General features: G+C 44.3%; 1 protein-coding gene across 3 annotated transcripts; it reads right to left on the reverse strand.

The window, feature by feature from the left end:
• Positions 1–8,469: 8,469 nt before the first annotated feature.
• tbx20 (T-box transcription factor 20) lies at positions 8,470–17,102 on the reverse strand (the record flags this gene model as incomplete). 3 transcript variants are annotated; one of them, XM_084441814.1, is made up of 8 exons in its annotated part: positions 8,470–8,819; positions 9,347–9,456; positions 12,111–12,187; positions 12,583–12,741; positions 14,363–14,471; positions 14,798–14,962; positions 15,602–15,836; positions 16,976–17,102. In XM_084441814.1, the coding sequence occupies 8 exons, from the start codon at positions 17,100–17,102 to the stop codon at positions 8,470–8,472; spliced, it is 1,332 nt and encodes a 443-aa protein (XP_084297940.1). The 3 variants fall into 3 exon arrangements, with proteins under 3 accessions (XP_084297940.1, XP_084297938.1, XP_084297939.1); XM_084441812.1 differs by having other exon boundaries at positions 9,347–9,525; XM_084441813.1 differs by having other exon boundaries at positions 9,347–9,495; positions 12,102–12,187.
• Positions 17,103–17,572: the final 470 nt, after the last annotated feature.

Consider the following 17,572-nt stretch of genomic DNA (forward strand, 5'->3'; position numbering starts at 1 on the left):
TATTCAGTAAAAAAAAAAACATTAAAATCAGACACTAAATATGGTTGGTGACCGGCCACTGGATAAAACTAGTATCTATAACGACAAAAGGGAAGAGATGTGAGAGATGTGTACCTGCATACACTGGGTTATCTATTCTAGACCTTTCCATCCACATTCTCTAGAGATCTGTTGAAACCCCCAACCTCACTATATGACCCAGGCCCAATAGTGCCCCCCCCCCCCCCCCCCCCCCCCCCCCTCACTACAACTGTCTAAATTGACTCTGATTGAGGGGACACCTGTGCCACTGATTATTTGATTGGTTTCCATCTGTCATTTTGTTCTGTGTATATATAGCCTACATGTAACTCCCCAGTCCAGGGCTGAGTTTCCCAGAGGCATCGTAGCGCTATGATGAACGCCATAGCTACGATGCCTTGTCTATTCGTTCTTTGCTGTAGCTGTACATTGTCCCTAGTGTTTCCTGTGCTATCTTGTGAATTTGTAAGCTCTGTCTTAAGTTCTCCACTTGTTTAGTGTGTACCTTGGTTTTATTGAGTAGTCTTTGGTTTAGTTTTTTACCCCTCATGGTGCCTTTAACATTTTGTGGAAACTTGTTAGACTTGCCCTTGTTGTAACTTTGTGAGTTCATGCCCAGGGTGATGGAGATTTTTTAAGTTTTAAATTAGGGTTCAGGCAGTTCTTGTCTAGTTTTGACAAGACTCATGTATTTGTCATTTGTCTCCTCTTCCTCCTACCTCATGCACTCTTCCCCATAGTTTCATTTAGCTTAGCGTTTGGCCTTTATGCACAGTTTGTCCTTAGAGTATTGCAGTATAGCTTCTTTTGTATTTTTGTCAACCTCTTAGTGCTTAGTACAGCTTCAAGCTAGATCAGGCCAGCTTGTTTTTCTAATTTGTAGCCGGTTCTGTTACTGTTCATTGTGTTTACGTCTCTTCATCTGACCAGTATTGTCTGCTAATCAGTCCCATCTGTGTTCAATCTTATCAATTCATTCAGTGAATCTAGTCCAGATTCCCGCTCAGTCTAGAGTCCCACAACTCATTCCCATCACAATATGTAGGCCTACTAAAATGTTTATCCCTATAGCGCAAATAAGCAGTGACATTTATCCTTTTTTTGGTTATTGTTAGACTATCTGAAGCCATGCTCCCCTCATATTATTCAATTTCAATGACATAGTAAATGTAGTGACATTGATCAGTGTTATATAGGATCTCATTCTGATACTGTGATCATAATACAATTTGACAGTTTTGAATTCTGTCCTCATCCTCATTCTGTCCTCGATTACTCTCATATGGAGAAAAAAAATACACTACCCACAATCCTATAGTGCAACAGCCCGAGCTCCACCAATCAGATGTCGCTGTTGGCAACCCCACCCAACCCCCATCTGGCCAAATTGATTGATTGGCCACTGATTGAGTACAGCCTGAGTTACTCTACAATTAGGAAGACAGACAAACGTTTCAAACCCCAGCCAGTTTGTCAGTCATGAAGATGATGCATACATACATACATACACACACACACACACACACACACACACACACACACACACACACACACACACACACACACACACACACACACATACACACACACATACATGCATACCGTGGGGGGGTAGGCGTGGGACCTCTGTCGTCTCTCCACCTCTGAGAAGTTTCACGGGAAACTTAAAATGGGAAATGTTTCATTCTCTTAAATGACAAAGTGATATAATCAATTTCTTTTTCTTTTTTATTAATTGTTTTGGTTATGTTGCTTGTACAGTGTGCATATAATTATTGTTTTGTTTGATTGTACAAGGATTTTCAGTTTGAATGTATTATTTTGAGAGGACCCCAGTAAGAGTAGTCATGACTGAGGTATGACTAATGGGGACATCAATTTCAAAGACAAGCCGGCTCTGACCTGAGGAGGTGGAGTCTCGCCAACATCCCACAATCCTCGCCACAAGCCCCACAACTCAGCCCCTGAGTGGGCTAGAGTCACCATCTTCACCATTGGGTGCAGGTCGGTGTCCTGGAGATGTCTAATTGCTCTCTAAGGGTCAATAAGACAAATGTAAACAACTTGCTCATCTTTAAAGCTACAGGCTCAGTTCAAAGCTTAAACTACTCAGGCTGAAAGGTTTCAAAGTATTCAAGTTCTTAGCTTCTTTAAGTAATGCAGTTCTGCTTTTTTCACATTTCAGCTTCCATGTTTTTCAACTTCCAGGTTTTTCAGCTGTGCAGTGTGTTGCATTTGACATTTCAGATTTTCACATTCATGCATTTTCAGCAATGCTTTTGCGATTTCTTTCAGCTGCTCAGCATTCACACACATTTTCTGCAGAAAATGACATTTTCTAGTAGATTATTATCTCTCTCTCTCTCTCTCTCTCTCTCTATATATATATATATATGTTTATGAAAAAAACGAAATTTTTCCAGGGTGCACTCAGCATTTTACGGAATGACATGGGACACCTTTATGTCACTGACCCTTATACAGTAGTGCCTTATATCTGACAGGATATCAACCAATGACATGCCATAGTTACTTCTGTGATTCATTTCAAATCAACTTCATTTGCTGTGATTATATCGACACTATATTGTTTGTCTGAGATACACAGACACTACAGAACCTCAGAAATACCTTACTACAATTCCTATCTTCTATTCGCTATGAATGATCATGTTCACACATGCGCACACACATGCCTACGTGCACAAACACACGTACACACACTGTCCTTATCCCTGTGTCACCCTCCGGTTGCAGATAGGGAGGTGAACGGAGAAGCTGTGCAGACAGCGATGCACTTTGGAGTCCTCCGAACCCCTCCCCTAATCAAATGACCATGGATTTTTGGCGTAGTTCATCGTAGAAGCCCAATTAATTATGCATGACAGCGGCTTGACGGGCCTTTCACTTCGTTAGGCCGCCCCTCCGGGCGACTGATCCGATCGGGATGTGATCCCTGGGCTCCAGAACCCAACGTGGACACCCCTTATCAGACACCCATTATCGGGGGGATAGATCTCCTAAAGAGCGTGTTTGGGGGCTTGTACGACATTTCATCATAATAAGCCACTGTTATGCGCTGGCGCCATCCCACACTAGTCTCAGACCTGTCTTTGGACAGTCTGTGGTTAGTCTGTGTTATCAGACCGAGCTGTCTTTGGAGAGTCTGTTAGTCTGTAAGACTGAGCTGTCTTTGGAGAGTCTGTTAGTCTGGAGAGACTGAGCGGTCTTTGGAGAGTATGGTTAGTCTGGAGAGACCGAGCTGTCTTTGGAGAGTATGGTTAGTCTGGAGAGACAGAGCTGTCTTTGGAGAGTCAGTGGTTAGTCTGGAGAGACAGAGCTGTCTTTGGAGAGTCTGTTAGTCTGGAGAGACTGAACTGTCTTTGGAGAGTATGGTTAGTCTGGAGAGACCGAGCTGTCTTTGGAGAGTCTGGTTAGTCTGGAGAGACTGAGCTGTCTTTGGAGAGTCTGGTTAGTCTGGAGAGACTGAGCTGTCTTTGGAGAGTCTGTTAGTCTGGAGAGACAGAGCTGTCTTTGGAGAGTATGGTTAGTCTGGAGAGACTGAGCTGTCTTTGGAAAGTATGGTTAGTCTGGAGAGACCGAGCTGTCTTTGGAGAGTATGGTTAGTCTGGAGAGACTGAGCTGTCTTTGGAGAGTCTCTACATGGATAGGCCAACCAAGCAGCAGTAGCAGCCCCACCATTACCCAGTGTTATGGTGTTCAAACCTGAGGGTAGGTTGAGCTCATCGAGGAGAACCATTTTTGACTTTGCCAGAGAAACCCTTGCTCTGTAGCCTATACAGATAGGCTACGATGTCTAAGATTACCCCGTTTCTCAGTTCATAGGCACTGTAGCTCTCGTGGAGGAGGATAAACAACCTCGTCCGACCCAGTCACCACACCATTAAGCACAACCTCTCAGTGCTAAACGTCGTCTCCAACGTTGTAATGCGCGTCCGTCCTCCCCCAGACGATTAAACGACCGCTAAAAGCAAAGAGGGGGGGGAAAAGGACAAAATGCAAAATTGATGGAAATGACATTAGATTCGGCTCGCGCTCCTCAGTGTGTAAATTATGCTCGCGATCGCCCAAAATGGACTCTCCGGCCTTGACTGCTCCTTCCAATTTGTTTCCCCATACCTCACGGTGGCTTGTCTGCCCTTCCACTATCCCTTTAATTCAATCAGGGCCAGCGCTGGATGTTATTTATTTATTTATTTATTTATTTTCAAAGGATGTAACTGATTCTTATCAGGGCTAGAAGTGGGCCTTTCTTCCTGGTGAAACGGTGACTAACGTCCCGCCATCGATCCCTCCGTTTGTCTGCGGCGTCTGGCCGGTGATGCAGCTGGCAGGAGGAGCCTTGAGGTGTGTGTGTGTGTGTGTGTGTGTGTGTGTGTGTGTGTGTGTGTGTGTGTGTGTGTGTGTGTGTGTGTGTGTGTGTGTGTGTGCGTGTGCGTGTGTGTGTAAGAGAGAGAAACAGGGACAGGGGCATGGTGATGGTGTTTTTCTTAACACAAAACGCAATGTTTGTAGACTTTGTGATAGTAGTCTACTGTCATAGCTGCTTTTAGGGGCTGAGGGTGTGACAGGGCGGTGGTTTAGCCTAGCCTACTGTATTATCGGGAGAAGCGAGGTGGTTGTGTGTTTTGTATGGGTTTGAACAGGTTTGTGATACCTTTGTTTGTAGACAGACTTAGGAATCAAGATGGAGGTCACTGGTGTGTGTTAAAGGCTGTCAGTGAGACAGACATAACCTGCTGTCTATGTGCAGTATCCAGTCTAGAACCTTCAGCTCCTGTGCACTGTCTCCAGGGCAGCAATATGAATGTCTACCACTTGGTGGCGCTCTAGGATCAGCATCCCCTTTCCAACTTCCCAGAGCAAGTCAACAATGACTTTCTTCTAGTATCAACAGAAAAAAAAAATGAATAAAGGGTTTAAATAAAGGATTAATTGGTAATCGGTAATGATCTTTTCAAATTTCACTTAATTGTCTATCTTTAAAGACTTGTACTTAGAGGTGATAGGTCTTAAGGTATTATCTAAAGCTAAACCATGAATATTATTTCACCACAAAAGGTCTGGAAATCACTGGAATGAGCAACCAAACTACCAAGCTGTACTGTATCCTCTCTTATGTAAAATAATGCATCAACCGTGACCACACCTTCTCATATCAGCCGTTCTCTGACCAATCAAATGGACAGCATTTGAATGAAACCAGGCAGACCATATCTGCTGTGGTGAGTGTGACAGATGGAGATAGAAAACCAAACAGAGCCTTTTTGGGAGTGATATATATTTCTCATCGTTTACAAATAACATCTAAATGCATCAAATAGTACATTACACATAAGGCAGAAATAAATATATTGCACTTAAAAAAATCAACAAAAAATCTTGTTAGATGTCATTTTTGGATTACATAGAACAAAATGAAAATACAGCAAAAACAGATGACAGATAATGGCCTATATTGCCACCATTTCCAATGGCATACAGTGAATGTGCGTACACACTGTTCAAATGTAAAGATACGATTTCCCCCAACAAGGCTTGGAGAGATTGGCAGCTGCTTAACGCAGTAAAAGGCAATGTTCAGAATTAGGCTTGACGATTTAGAGCACCTTGAAGTTTTCCTCTAGCCCGGTCGAGGCGACAGACTCTACCTGGTCTGCAGGTCAACCAGGCTGGTTTTCCCATGCAAATAAAGAAACACAGTAGCCTATGTTAAGCCACACATCTTCCTGTCTAACCCTCTGTGAATGGGAAGTTTCACTGACTAAATGACTTGGTCTTAAAGTAGTACCCTAGCCTGATATCAGACAGAATTGTCAACTTGTCACTCTGTTGAGAACTTCAAGAATCAGCAAACTGTTAGTGGACAGATCCCCCTCAACATAACCAATCCTTGTTGCTGTTCTATGGCAAACAGCTGACCATATTCTATTAGCTTGCGTTGCACTACTACAAATGCTGAGTTTTAGGGTCGAGGCCAATTTCAGGACAGTACCCCGCTAAAACACACATCAGAACAATGGCTTTGTCTGTCTCACACACACACACACACACACACACACACACACACACACACACACACACACACACACACACACACACACACACACACACACACACACACAATCACCACCCACTCACAAACTTCTCGGTGCCACAATCAAAATTGCAGTATAATTTGGTTACTGTGTGCTGATGGATCGGCACTGGTGTGAATGCCAAAATGGCGTTGATAATACACTCATGAATCACTCCCTCCCTCCTTCTCCTCCTCTACAGAGAGGCACCACAGAACCATCAGTAACAGGTGTGGACTTCTCCTCGCCGCGCTGTCGACACACAGCCCGAGGCCGCCATCGATCTGAGGTCAGGCTCCGCCCAGGCAGGGTTTAACCTACAGGTGAGGAGGCTGGTCTCTATCCACTGATAGCTACTGTAGCATTTATTGTTCTTTGATTACAGGACTGACCAGGCTTTTCTTAAATGGTCAGCACATAGAGTATGCTATAAATATCTATTCACCACTTGCTTCTGTGTTCTTCAGAATATGTAGAGAAAGTCTCCAAGATGTTGTTAAATACTTGTGGGCTGTGGTTGTTTACTGTATACTTGTTTACTTGTTTGCTGCGGTTGTTTATTCTCAGTTGAATTGCTTGTCAGAATGGATGAAAACAAAGTGGCTGTATGACAATGACCTCTGACCCTAACCCTTTGGTCATGTAAATAGGACAAAGCCGAAAAGCTTGGTCAACTTGAGGTTATGTATCCAACATAAATGTTAGTCATATTCATTGTCTGTTGCAGTCAGCATGCGTCCTAAGGTGTTAAGTGTGTGTGTTTGTGTCTTTAAGTAATGCTATTATACATTTATGGTCGTTATTTTCATCAGAGTATTATGATGGCACATGGCTGGCATTTAAGAGGATAAAGACATACTTAGGGACCAACACTTTCTACATTTATGGGAGGGGGTCACTGGAGGAGTTTGGAGTGCTCAGAAATAAAAATGCACGACCCTCCCTCTGACAGAAATATATTTTCCGTTGACCCTCCCCGAGATGGTGAAAAAAAAAAGGACGCTCGAAATAAGAAGAAAACAACGTGTCTACTGTTTTCAAGTCGGCACAGATTCAAAGTGGCCCCTAGTTTTGCTTATTTTCCTGATTAAATTATAGGCTTCATGTTACTGTGATGTCAGTAGCGAATGAAAGAAGTGAAAGCACGCAGCGAAGACCAGCAACAGCGAAATGCACTGAAAACAGACCGCATGACGGTGTCTGTTCGTTCTTCGCGTGAGTTGCTAAATCTTCCCTGTCATCATCAGCAGAGTTCCACTGGTTCACCACTAGGGGAGCCAAAGAGAAACAGTAGCCCACACTGGGTCATTACAAAACAGCTTGCTGATTTCCAAAAATCTGAAGAAACTATTTTATTTTGATCTATTCAAATTTGTATGACCCTCCCCTGGACTCAAATTAAAAAACAGTAAGCCTCCCTTGGACTAAAATGTAAAAATCATAACCCTCTCCTGTTTTCCTCGAGTTACCCCCTCCCATAAATTTCGAACAGCCCCTTAGATCCTTTCTTTAGGGGGTGTGCACACAGATACCGCTGTTCGTGGTGACGGCAAGTTCGACGTCACGTGCCACCGGTCCATTAAAGATGGCAGCGAGAGTCTCTGTCCAGGCTGAGCTGGGATAACGTTTCAGTCCAGGAGCCAGAAGAAAGCCGCTGTCGACTCAGTAGGTTGTGGACTTCCGTTTTTCAGGTGGCGCGCAGTAGCTGCCTCCGACTCATTCCAAAATGGCTGTCACTTTCTTCAGTAGAGTTTTCCCCTCATGGCTGATGTGAGCTTGGTAGCCCCCTCAGCGTGCTCCCAACAGACAGGTCCTCAGGGCACTCTGAGATGACCGCTCTCAAGCTCCGCATCCTCTCACACGTGGGTCCGGATGTTGTCCAGTCTGCCATTCATTCTCCTGTCTGTACAACAGTTCAAAGTAGGCCGCGAAACCTTTTTTTTTTTTTTGGTCTATTAAGTCTTCAGATCTGGGTGTTCGTATGAAGGTCACTGATGTGACCGAGCACATTTCTGTCTCAGAGGGGATCCTGTCTGAGTCCCAATGTCTTCTCTCTCCGGGACGGCCGCCAGCGTGACGCGGCCTCTCCGGGTCGTCCGGTCACCCGGTGGTCCTCAGCTGGGTTATTTACAAAGACAAACACTGAGGGAGGGGTGATGATTGACTGACCGGGGTGATGAGTGACTGACCGGGGTGATGATTCTGACCGGGGTGGGGTGGGCGGGGTGGGGGTATCTGGTGTGTCTACATACTTGTCTAGGTGCGGGAGGGAAGGTAAGGGGTCGGGTGGGGTGGGGTGGGGGGGTTAGAGGCAGTGGAATTCTGGCTGGAACCTCGGCCCGGGGCGGAGTCATACGAAGGGGGTCATGACGGTGGAGGAGTGGCGGAGGCCCTGGATGGCGGCGTAGGGCCCCTGCTGGAAGTAGTGGTGGTAGCGCGGCATGTGGAACGACGGGAAGGACGGCCCCCCGCTCTGCATGGTGCCGGCCAGCGCCGAGGGGGTCAGGGGCATGCCCAGCCGGCTGTAGGGAGGCAGGGGCCCCTGGATTTGGTGGGACAGGGGGCCGGCCCCGGCCAGAGAGGCGCTGCCGGGGCCCATGGCGGCGGAGAGGGACTGGGGGTGCTGGAAGCCCGAGAAGCCGGAGGTGGTGGTCACCCAGGAGCTGAGGGAGAGGTTGTCTGAGGCCGTGAACGCAGAGCCTGGAGGGAGGGGGGGGGCGAGAGTCAGTCTGGTATCAACAATGCTAAAAAGAATAAAACTACCTTTATTACACAGAAATGCTGAGTGTAATACTATTGATGTTAAGATTCATTAGAGGCTTATATTTACTGGAGACAGAGATAAATTAAATACTTTTCCCTTTTTTAACATCATCTTGAAGTTAGCCTGTTTTAACCACCAGGTATCAACCAAGCTAAAAAGAAGTAAAACTACTTTTATTACAAAGAAATGTTGCACACAGGAGTGTAATACTATTGATGTTAAGATTCATTAGAGACTTATTGGAGACAGAGGAAGCTAGGGTTAAATACTTTCCCTTTTTTTAACATCATCCTGAGGTAAACTCTTACAGCTGTGTTGCGTTCTACCTGCGTTTTGTCACCATACTGTAAAGACGCGTCGCAGTCTTCATTTTTGTTCATAACCTTTACTATGGAAGTTTGCATAACATGCATCCCGGAGGCCATGTGTGATGACATCATCAGTGTGCGCTGTGTCCTCTTACCCCTGCTGTGTGAGTGGCCGTCCTCCCCCAGCACCTCCTCCTCCCCAGCGTAGGTGCGGATCGGGGAGCGTGCGTACGAGTGCTTGTGGATCAAGCTCTCAACACTTTCCCTACAGCAGAAACCAAAGAGAGACGCCCAAAATATATCTCTACATTCATCATGAACGCACAATATATCTCTACATTCATCATGAACGCACGATATATCTCTACATTCATAATGAACGCACAATATATCTCTACATTCATCATGAACGCACAATATATCTCTACATTCATCATGAACGCACAATATATCTACATTCATCATGAACGCACAATATATCTCTACATTCATCATGAACGCACGATATATCTCTACATTCATCATGAACGCACGATATATCTCTACATTCATCATGAACGCACAATATATCTCTACATTCATCATGAACGCACAATATATCTCTACATTCATCATGAACGCACAATATATCTCTACATTCATCATGAACGCACAATATATCTCTATATTCATCATGAACGCACAATATATCTCTACATTCATCATGAACGCAAAATATATCTACATTCATCATGAACGCACAATATATCTACATTCATCATGAACGCACAATATATCTCTACATTCATCATGAACGCACAATATATCTCTACATTCATCATGAACGCACAATATATCTCTAAATTCATCATGAACGCACAATATATCTCTACATTCACCATGAACGCACAATATATTTATACATTCATCATGAACGCACAATATATCTCTACATTCATCATGAACGCACAATATTTCTCTACATTCATCATGAACGCACAATATATCTCTACATTCATCATGAACGCAAAATATATCTCTACATTCATCATGAACGCACAATATATCTCTACATTCATCATGAACGCAAAATATATCTCTACATTCATCATGAACGCACAATATATCTCTACATTCATCATGAACACAAAATATGTCTCTACATTCATCATGAACGCACAATATATCTCTACATTCATCATGAACGCACAATATATCTCTACATTCATCATGAACGCACAATATATCTTTACATTCATCATGAACGCACAATATATCTCTACATTCATCATGAACGCACATAGCACATATTCTCAGACGCAACCTTCAGATGAACACGGTGCATGTGTGGGCTGTATGGTATGGTATGTGTGTGTATGTGTGTGTGAGTGTGTGTGTGTGTGTGTATGTGCTCTCCCACAAAGTGCATTAGTTCTTGTGGGCCTCGTCAGACAGCGCCTCTCTAAGACGTACAAAAATGGCGGGGGTGGAGATGTGTGTATGAGGGTGTGTGTGTGTGTGTTTGGGGGGGCAGGAGTGGTCTGCATCATATGAACCATGTGTCCACATTAGCCCCCCCCCCGCCCCGCACCCCAACTCCCTCAATTAGGTTAGGAAAGTGCAATATCTGTCAGCGGAGCAGTACAAATGTGTGTGTTTTTATCAGCGTAGCCCCTGTCCACCTCAGAGGCCATCACGCCCCCCCCAGCGAGGCAACGAGGGGGGCTGCTTTCAATCAGTCAGCGCAGCCAATCGAATTACACCGTGTTTTAGTGCAGTGGCCGACTCCAGACTAATGTGATTTCTGCAGCTCCCTGAAGATCAATTGATCAGATCTAATTCACAGCCCTCAGAAAGAGGAAGAGAGAGAGAGAGAGAGGGGGGAGAGGGAGAGAGAGAGAGGGAGGGAGACAGAGGGAGGGAGAGAGAGAGAGAGAGAGAGGGGTGGGGTGGGGTGTCTGCTTCTCTTTTCGCCCGTCTCTGACTTTGTTTGTTCGGTTGATTGGAGAAAATGGGTGACGGGAGATGGTCTGATTTTACCGACTGATTTCGGCAGCAGTGCTGGAATCAGGATGTTCTATAAAAAGGTGTGTGTTTGGCTAGGGGACATACAATCCTTTGGATGGGCCTTTATGGGCCTGTGTCATAAAGAGTGAGTGTGTTTACTGTGGGTTTTAATGTGTGTGTGTGTGTGTGTGTGTGTGTGTGTGTGTGTGTGTGTGTGTGTGTGTGTGTGTGTGTGTGTGTGTGTAGGTGCATACACACGCAGCTAATGAGCACAAAAAATAAACATGCAGCAGTCTAAGCTCCTGCTAATGAGCAGCACTGTGTTAGGGGCTAAAACACCACCATCTCTCTCTCTCTCCCTCCCCCATCTCTCTCTCTCTCCCTCCCCCATCTCTCTCTCTCTCCCTCCCCCATCTCTCTCTCTCTCCCTCGCTCTCCCTACCCCATCTCTCTCTCTCTCCCTCCCCCTCTCGCAGTCCCTTTCTCTCCCTCTCCATCCCTCTCTCTCTCCCCCTCTCTCTCCCTCCTTCTGTCTCCCCCCTCTCTCTCCCCATCTCTCTCTCCCTCCCTCCCTCTCTCCCTCCCAATCTCTCCCTCCCTCTATCTCTCCCTCTCTCTCCCCCTGTCTCTCTCTCCCTCCCTCTGTCTCCCCCCTCTCTCTCCTCCTGTCTCTCTCTCCCTCCCAATCTCTCCCTCCCTGTCTCCCCCCTCTCTCTCCTCCTGTCTCTCTCTCCCTCCCAATCTCTCCCTCCCTGTCTCCCCCCTCTCTCTCCTCCTGTCTCTCTCTCCCTCCCAATCTCTCCCTCCCTGTCTCCCCCCTCTCTCTCCCCTGTCTCTCTCTCCCTCCCTCTGCCCCCCCCCCTCCACTCTATTCTCCCTGTTTATCTAATCGGTAGAGGAGTAAACAGGCAGAGGAGACAGAACTCCCTGTACCTCTCCATGTCCGTCAGTCTGGAGGAGTCTCGGAAGCCCTTGGCGAACGGGTTGCTGTCAATCTTCAGCTTGGTTATCTGGAAAACAAGGGGGAGGGGGGGGGGGGCGAGGTGGGGGGGGAGGGGTCAGATGATGCTTCTACCACGGTACAGCCAGACCAAACACAGGGAGAATGGACAGAGCTGGGTTTGCACCGCGCTGGACACACACCTGATAAATACCTCACAGTTACATCATTATACTACAGCTACACTACCTGCCTACTAGCTACACTGAGATCTGTGCGCTCCATTTGTGTTTTAGCATTCAGCTCCCTGGCTACAAGTTGCAATATCTCCTTTACGCAAAGTGTATCCTACTCTCAAGGTCAAATTATCATAATTTAATTTAGCTATAATTCCATAGTAGTCTGTGTGAACCAGTTGGTAGATTCTACAGTAACATTTGGCCCGTTCAGCTGCCAGTCACTCACCAGCTGGTTCTGGTAGGCGGTGACGGCGGTGAAGACGGTTTCGGTGAAGACGAAGGTGCGGAACTCCTCGGACTTGAGGTTGAGCAGCGAGGCCGTGTGGTCCTTCTTCTTGATGATGTGGACGCGCGGCTGGTACTTATGCATGGAGTTCAGGATTATCTGTAGAGGACAGATCTGATTTTAAAACAGGCCGGATTATATGTAGAAATAGCAGATATTAAAACAGGCTGGATTATCTGTAGACAGAGCTGATGTTAAAACAGGCCAGATTATCTGTAGAAATAGCAGATATTAAAACAGGCCGGATTATCTGTAGACAGAGCGGATGTTAAAATAGGCCGGATTATCTGTAGACAGAGCGGATGTTAAAATAGGCTGGATTATCTGTAGACAGAGCGGATGTTAAAACAGGCTGTCTTATCTGTAGAGGACAGATCTGATGTTAAAACAGGCCGGGGGTGAGAGAGACAGAAAGAGAAAGAGAGAAAGAGAGAGAGAGAGAGAGAGAGAGTTGAAAGATACTTAGAATAATGATAGAAGAGACGGAATGTGAAAAAGAGCAGAAAGAGACAGAGTAGGATAATGAAGAAGTGCTTGGAGGAATATGGTGATGGGAGGAGCAGAGAGAGAGAGAGAGAGAGAGAAGTGGTGGCAGGAGAGGAGAGTGTGAGAATATAAACATGTTAACACTACAAGGTCAGAAACAAACATTCCCCTCCACTCTCAGCTGTTCAGCTAGACGAGAAGCATACGCAGTGTCGGCCATCTGACTGCAGGAGCAACAACATTATTTAAAGCTGTGCATATGGCCAAGAAAAATTTAGCATTGGAATTAACCACACCTACTGAAATATGATAGCCCATTCAATCAAGAACAATACAATTGAAAATAGAACGTTTAGAAAGGTACTGTAAAATGTTATATGTGAAATACCAAATAAATGTTTTGGCTAAAAAAAAAAAGAAGCAAAATAAATCTAGGCTAATTGATTGATAAAAAATAACAATAGATTAAGAGCACAGTAAACAGGGACATTGTGTGGAATAAGTTATGCTTCAAGGGAACAGACCAACCCCTCACACTGTTTATCCTATCAGCTTCACCTGTCTGCATTTGATACATTATGAAAGGAAAACCTCATGTCATCAACTTTGCTCAGCAATCTTTCAGGTGTCCTAATATCTCGAATATAGGCCAACCTGAGCCTACTCTATATTTTCCCAATAACCTGCATTTAGCTTAGCTATCTGGCATAGGCATACACATGTGCCTGTGAGCAATATGCTTTTCGGAGCAGGCTCTTGCGAAGAAAAAATAAATCTGTTCTCATGTGAAAATCTCGGGAAGGAAATCTGATTTCTCCTGTAAATAGTTAAATATGTTTTGCATTTTACAATCTATTATAATCTAATCTAATCTATTTTATAATCTATAAATTCATTGTCATTTCAGTTTTATCATGCACACTTTGTTTTCAGTATGTGATTAAAACGAAGGTCTATTTGTGAGCGGGGTGATGGCAAAGCCATTAAGAATAATATTTGTTTTGCATAGGCTATTTTTAAAAGGCCTACAAGAAAACTAAATAACAAAATAAATGCCAATATTTTGTTAGCAACATAACATTTTAAACCAAACATTTCGTTGTTACTTTGAGTAGGCTATGCCTTCTCAATTCTTATGATCATAAATCGGAAGTAATTTGAAGAAAAAACAAAAATCCCGGTCTGATTTTGTAATTAATTTTGGCGTTTTAGTGAAAATAAATTAACAACTTACGTGTCCATGTTGGTCCAGTTCGTTGTTGGTAAGCTTGACTTTCTCGAAAGAGACCATTTGCTTTAGCAATTGTTCCCCGGTGAACGGAGAGTCAGGATGGACATACAACCTGTGAATGCGAGGGAAATTATGATTTAATAAAAAACGGTTAAAATATAAATTGCCGTTTTATCTTAGGCTACTTTCAACAGACTCCGAGTATATTTATATAGGCTCTAAAATAAGAATGCATTTGATTCCAAGTTTCTTCAAAACATGTAGCCTAGGCCAATAGGCTACTGACGTTTATATCCCATTGCCCTTGTTTATATAACGAATGATTATTGATGTAAAAGAATTGTTTATTTGGTTGAATGTTAAATGTAATTTATAACCTTACAACATGTGCGTGAGCGCCTTGGGAAGCCGGGCGATGCGTGCGCAGCAGTTACTCACCGCGCAGGCAGGGGGGGGTCGGCCTTGCCCGCCACGAGCCAGGAGGACCTGTGGTAGGCATACCGGTAGCGCTTGTTGTCTACGGGAACAATGTCCATCAGCACGATGTACTTGGCATCTGGGTCCACGCCAGAGAAGGACACCCGGATGGTGGGGAACATTCTTCTATTGAGGGGGAATGTGGACAGTAAACATAACGACTCCACAAGACCACGGCACGTTGCCAACCATTCTCATTTAGAGAGAAATATTTACTCAAAGCCCAGCGCTAAGTAAAACACAAGATAATGGGTGTCATAGATATATTTCAGAGAATTCCTTTTTCCATAAATCTCTCCCGTATGACCCGTAAGTCATTTTGTGTGTGATAACATGACACCAGCAGCACAATCAAAAAGGTAACCACAGAACAATCCTCTAACCCCATAGAGCCTTTTTCAGAAATAACTTCCCGGCCTTATGTGGTGTGGCAATTTCCGTTACCCACGTGACAGGGCAGTCTAATTTGTTATGACAGGCTAGCTTCCCATCTTTCCCAGTATTTTTTTTAGATTATGACGCCTTAACAAGACATAGCCTAGCGGTAACTATGTAATTTACAAGAAACGAATTTATGGGGCCTAGATTTATTGTGATGTGTCTGTAGGAAAGTGTTAGAGCGCCAGAGTAGAGCAGATATATATTAATACGCTACGGAGGGCCATACCCTCATGGCACGTGCGATAATAGGCTATTGACAGGCCTCGATGATGTTAGAACCCCAAACAAAACCACCAAATGTTTCAGCCTGAAACTTAAATTTACCTTCCGGATTTTGTAATTATCATTTCTGTTCCAAGATCGTGAAATTTGTCCCAGAGTTCCTTGGTCTCCAGACTGCAGGAGATCTTGGCCATCTCCTCGCTGGGGATGCCCGGGCTGGTCGGGATCAGGGGCTCCGTGCACGCCGCTGTCCCGCCGCAGCCGAAGTCTCCATGCGCATCGAGGGAAGACAGCTCTCCCAAACCCTGGTTACACGATGACTTCTCCACAAATTGTTCTAAGTAATTAAAAAAAGAGGAAAAACCAATTATAAAAACAACAACAAGTATTAACCAATTATTATTCACTTTTTATGCAAGTATCCCACCTGCAAGTGCACAGTGAATTTGATTAGATTAAATAGCCCCAAAACGTGGCATAAAACGATGTCATGATTTGAAGTAGCTTATTTGGATAGTTTTTGTTTATTATCATTATACTTATTGTTGTTGTCATAGCCTAATTGTAGGCCTACGTAGGCTTATATATTTTTTAGCATTAGTATTGTTATTATTAATAACTGTATTATAGCCTACGTTATAGTAGTAGCCTAGTAATAATAATAGTAGTATTTGTATTCGTATTTTTATACTTATATTCCTAATATTATTAGCCTGATTATACTTTTTTATAAATCAAATTAGCCTAGACCTCTAATGGAATGACTGCCACTTCTGAATTGACAATAGCCTGATTCAATAGATTCTGCTTAAACTAGGCTAAATTATTCCTATTTAAGAAATATAAAAATAAAACTTGAGTCTGGACGGCAAATGTTAGGCTATGTTTATATTCCCTCAGAGTGAAAAGTTATTCAATATATTTAAACGCAAATGGATCAAGGTTCAAACGTAAATGTATCCAGAACATATACGTGGGCTAAATAAATGTATTTTAACACTGTGGACAAGGGAGGGAAAACCATGAGAGCCCCTCTGACATCACGCTCTTATCTACGGCCTAGCCGACAGCATTGCTATGGGCCATTGAAAGTATAGCCATGGACAAGGCATAGCTACTTCGTGCGTAAATGGCAAATTGCATTTTCGAGTGAATGTTGTTGTACAAACTCTACTCGGCTAGCCTTGCCCAAAGTGCTGTGACAATTGTTCTCATCTTAGACGTCAAAAGAAATACTGTCATCCATCACATCGGTAAATACATAGCACTACACTATTCAATAGGCTACTGTTTACCGATTTGAATAACTGTTAGTCGTGGCACCTGTCATCTTGAAGGTGTTGCCAGAGTTTAAAGTTATCCAACAAATCTGGAGGGTTAATGGTTTTTGAAACTAAAAGCTAACTCTATTCAACGCCGAAGAGCACAGATATTCGCTGTCTATCCCGCTGCCCCGTGAGCAGGGCTTTTGCTCACCAAGTGGCTTGATTGTGTTTTCCTCTGTTTCCTTGTCCTTCGTCTTTCCACTGGACATCAGAGCGGCTATCGAGAACGCATTTGCCCGGGAGGAGAGCTGCGGCTTCGGGGACGAAGTATACTCCATGTTGGGGATTTTAAATTGCAACTTCCAAAGTGAAAACGGCTCACAACACCCTCTCTCTTGTGTCTTAAGGCAACTGCAAAAACGAAACTGCGTAAACAGACTTCTTCGAGGATTTTGAACAAGCAGGCTCTATACGCTTTTGGAAAAACTTATAACAGCCGTAGTCTTTAACTCGTTGGATACATCGCTGAAAGGCAGAGTTCGTTGTGCGTTTCCAGATCTTCATTTGACTGCTGAATCCTCGACCTCTTCATCTTGTCCGCCCTCCATCCCTATCGCGCGCAACCAATCGCTGCTTCGGAGTCAACGTCACATTCTCACTGTCCCACGGAACGAGAGCCCAGCAGCCTATTAAAAAACAACTTTTCTTACAATCGACCATTAACCCAAATCTAGAACGAACCTCGACCAGGAATATCAAGCATCGAGATAAAGTCTCAATAATCTTGTAATCGTATTTGGTCACGTAG

The sequence above is a fragment of the Borostomias antarcticus genome (assembly GCF_949987555.1).
Source record: "Borostomias antarcticus genome assembly, chromosome: 8".
Lineage (NCBI taxonomy): Eukaryota > Metazoa > Chordata > Actinopteri > Stomiiformes > Stomiidae > Borostomias > Borostomias antarcticus.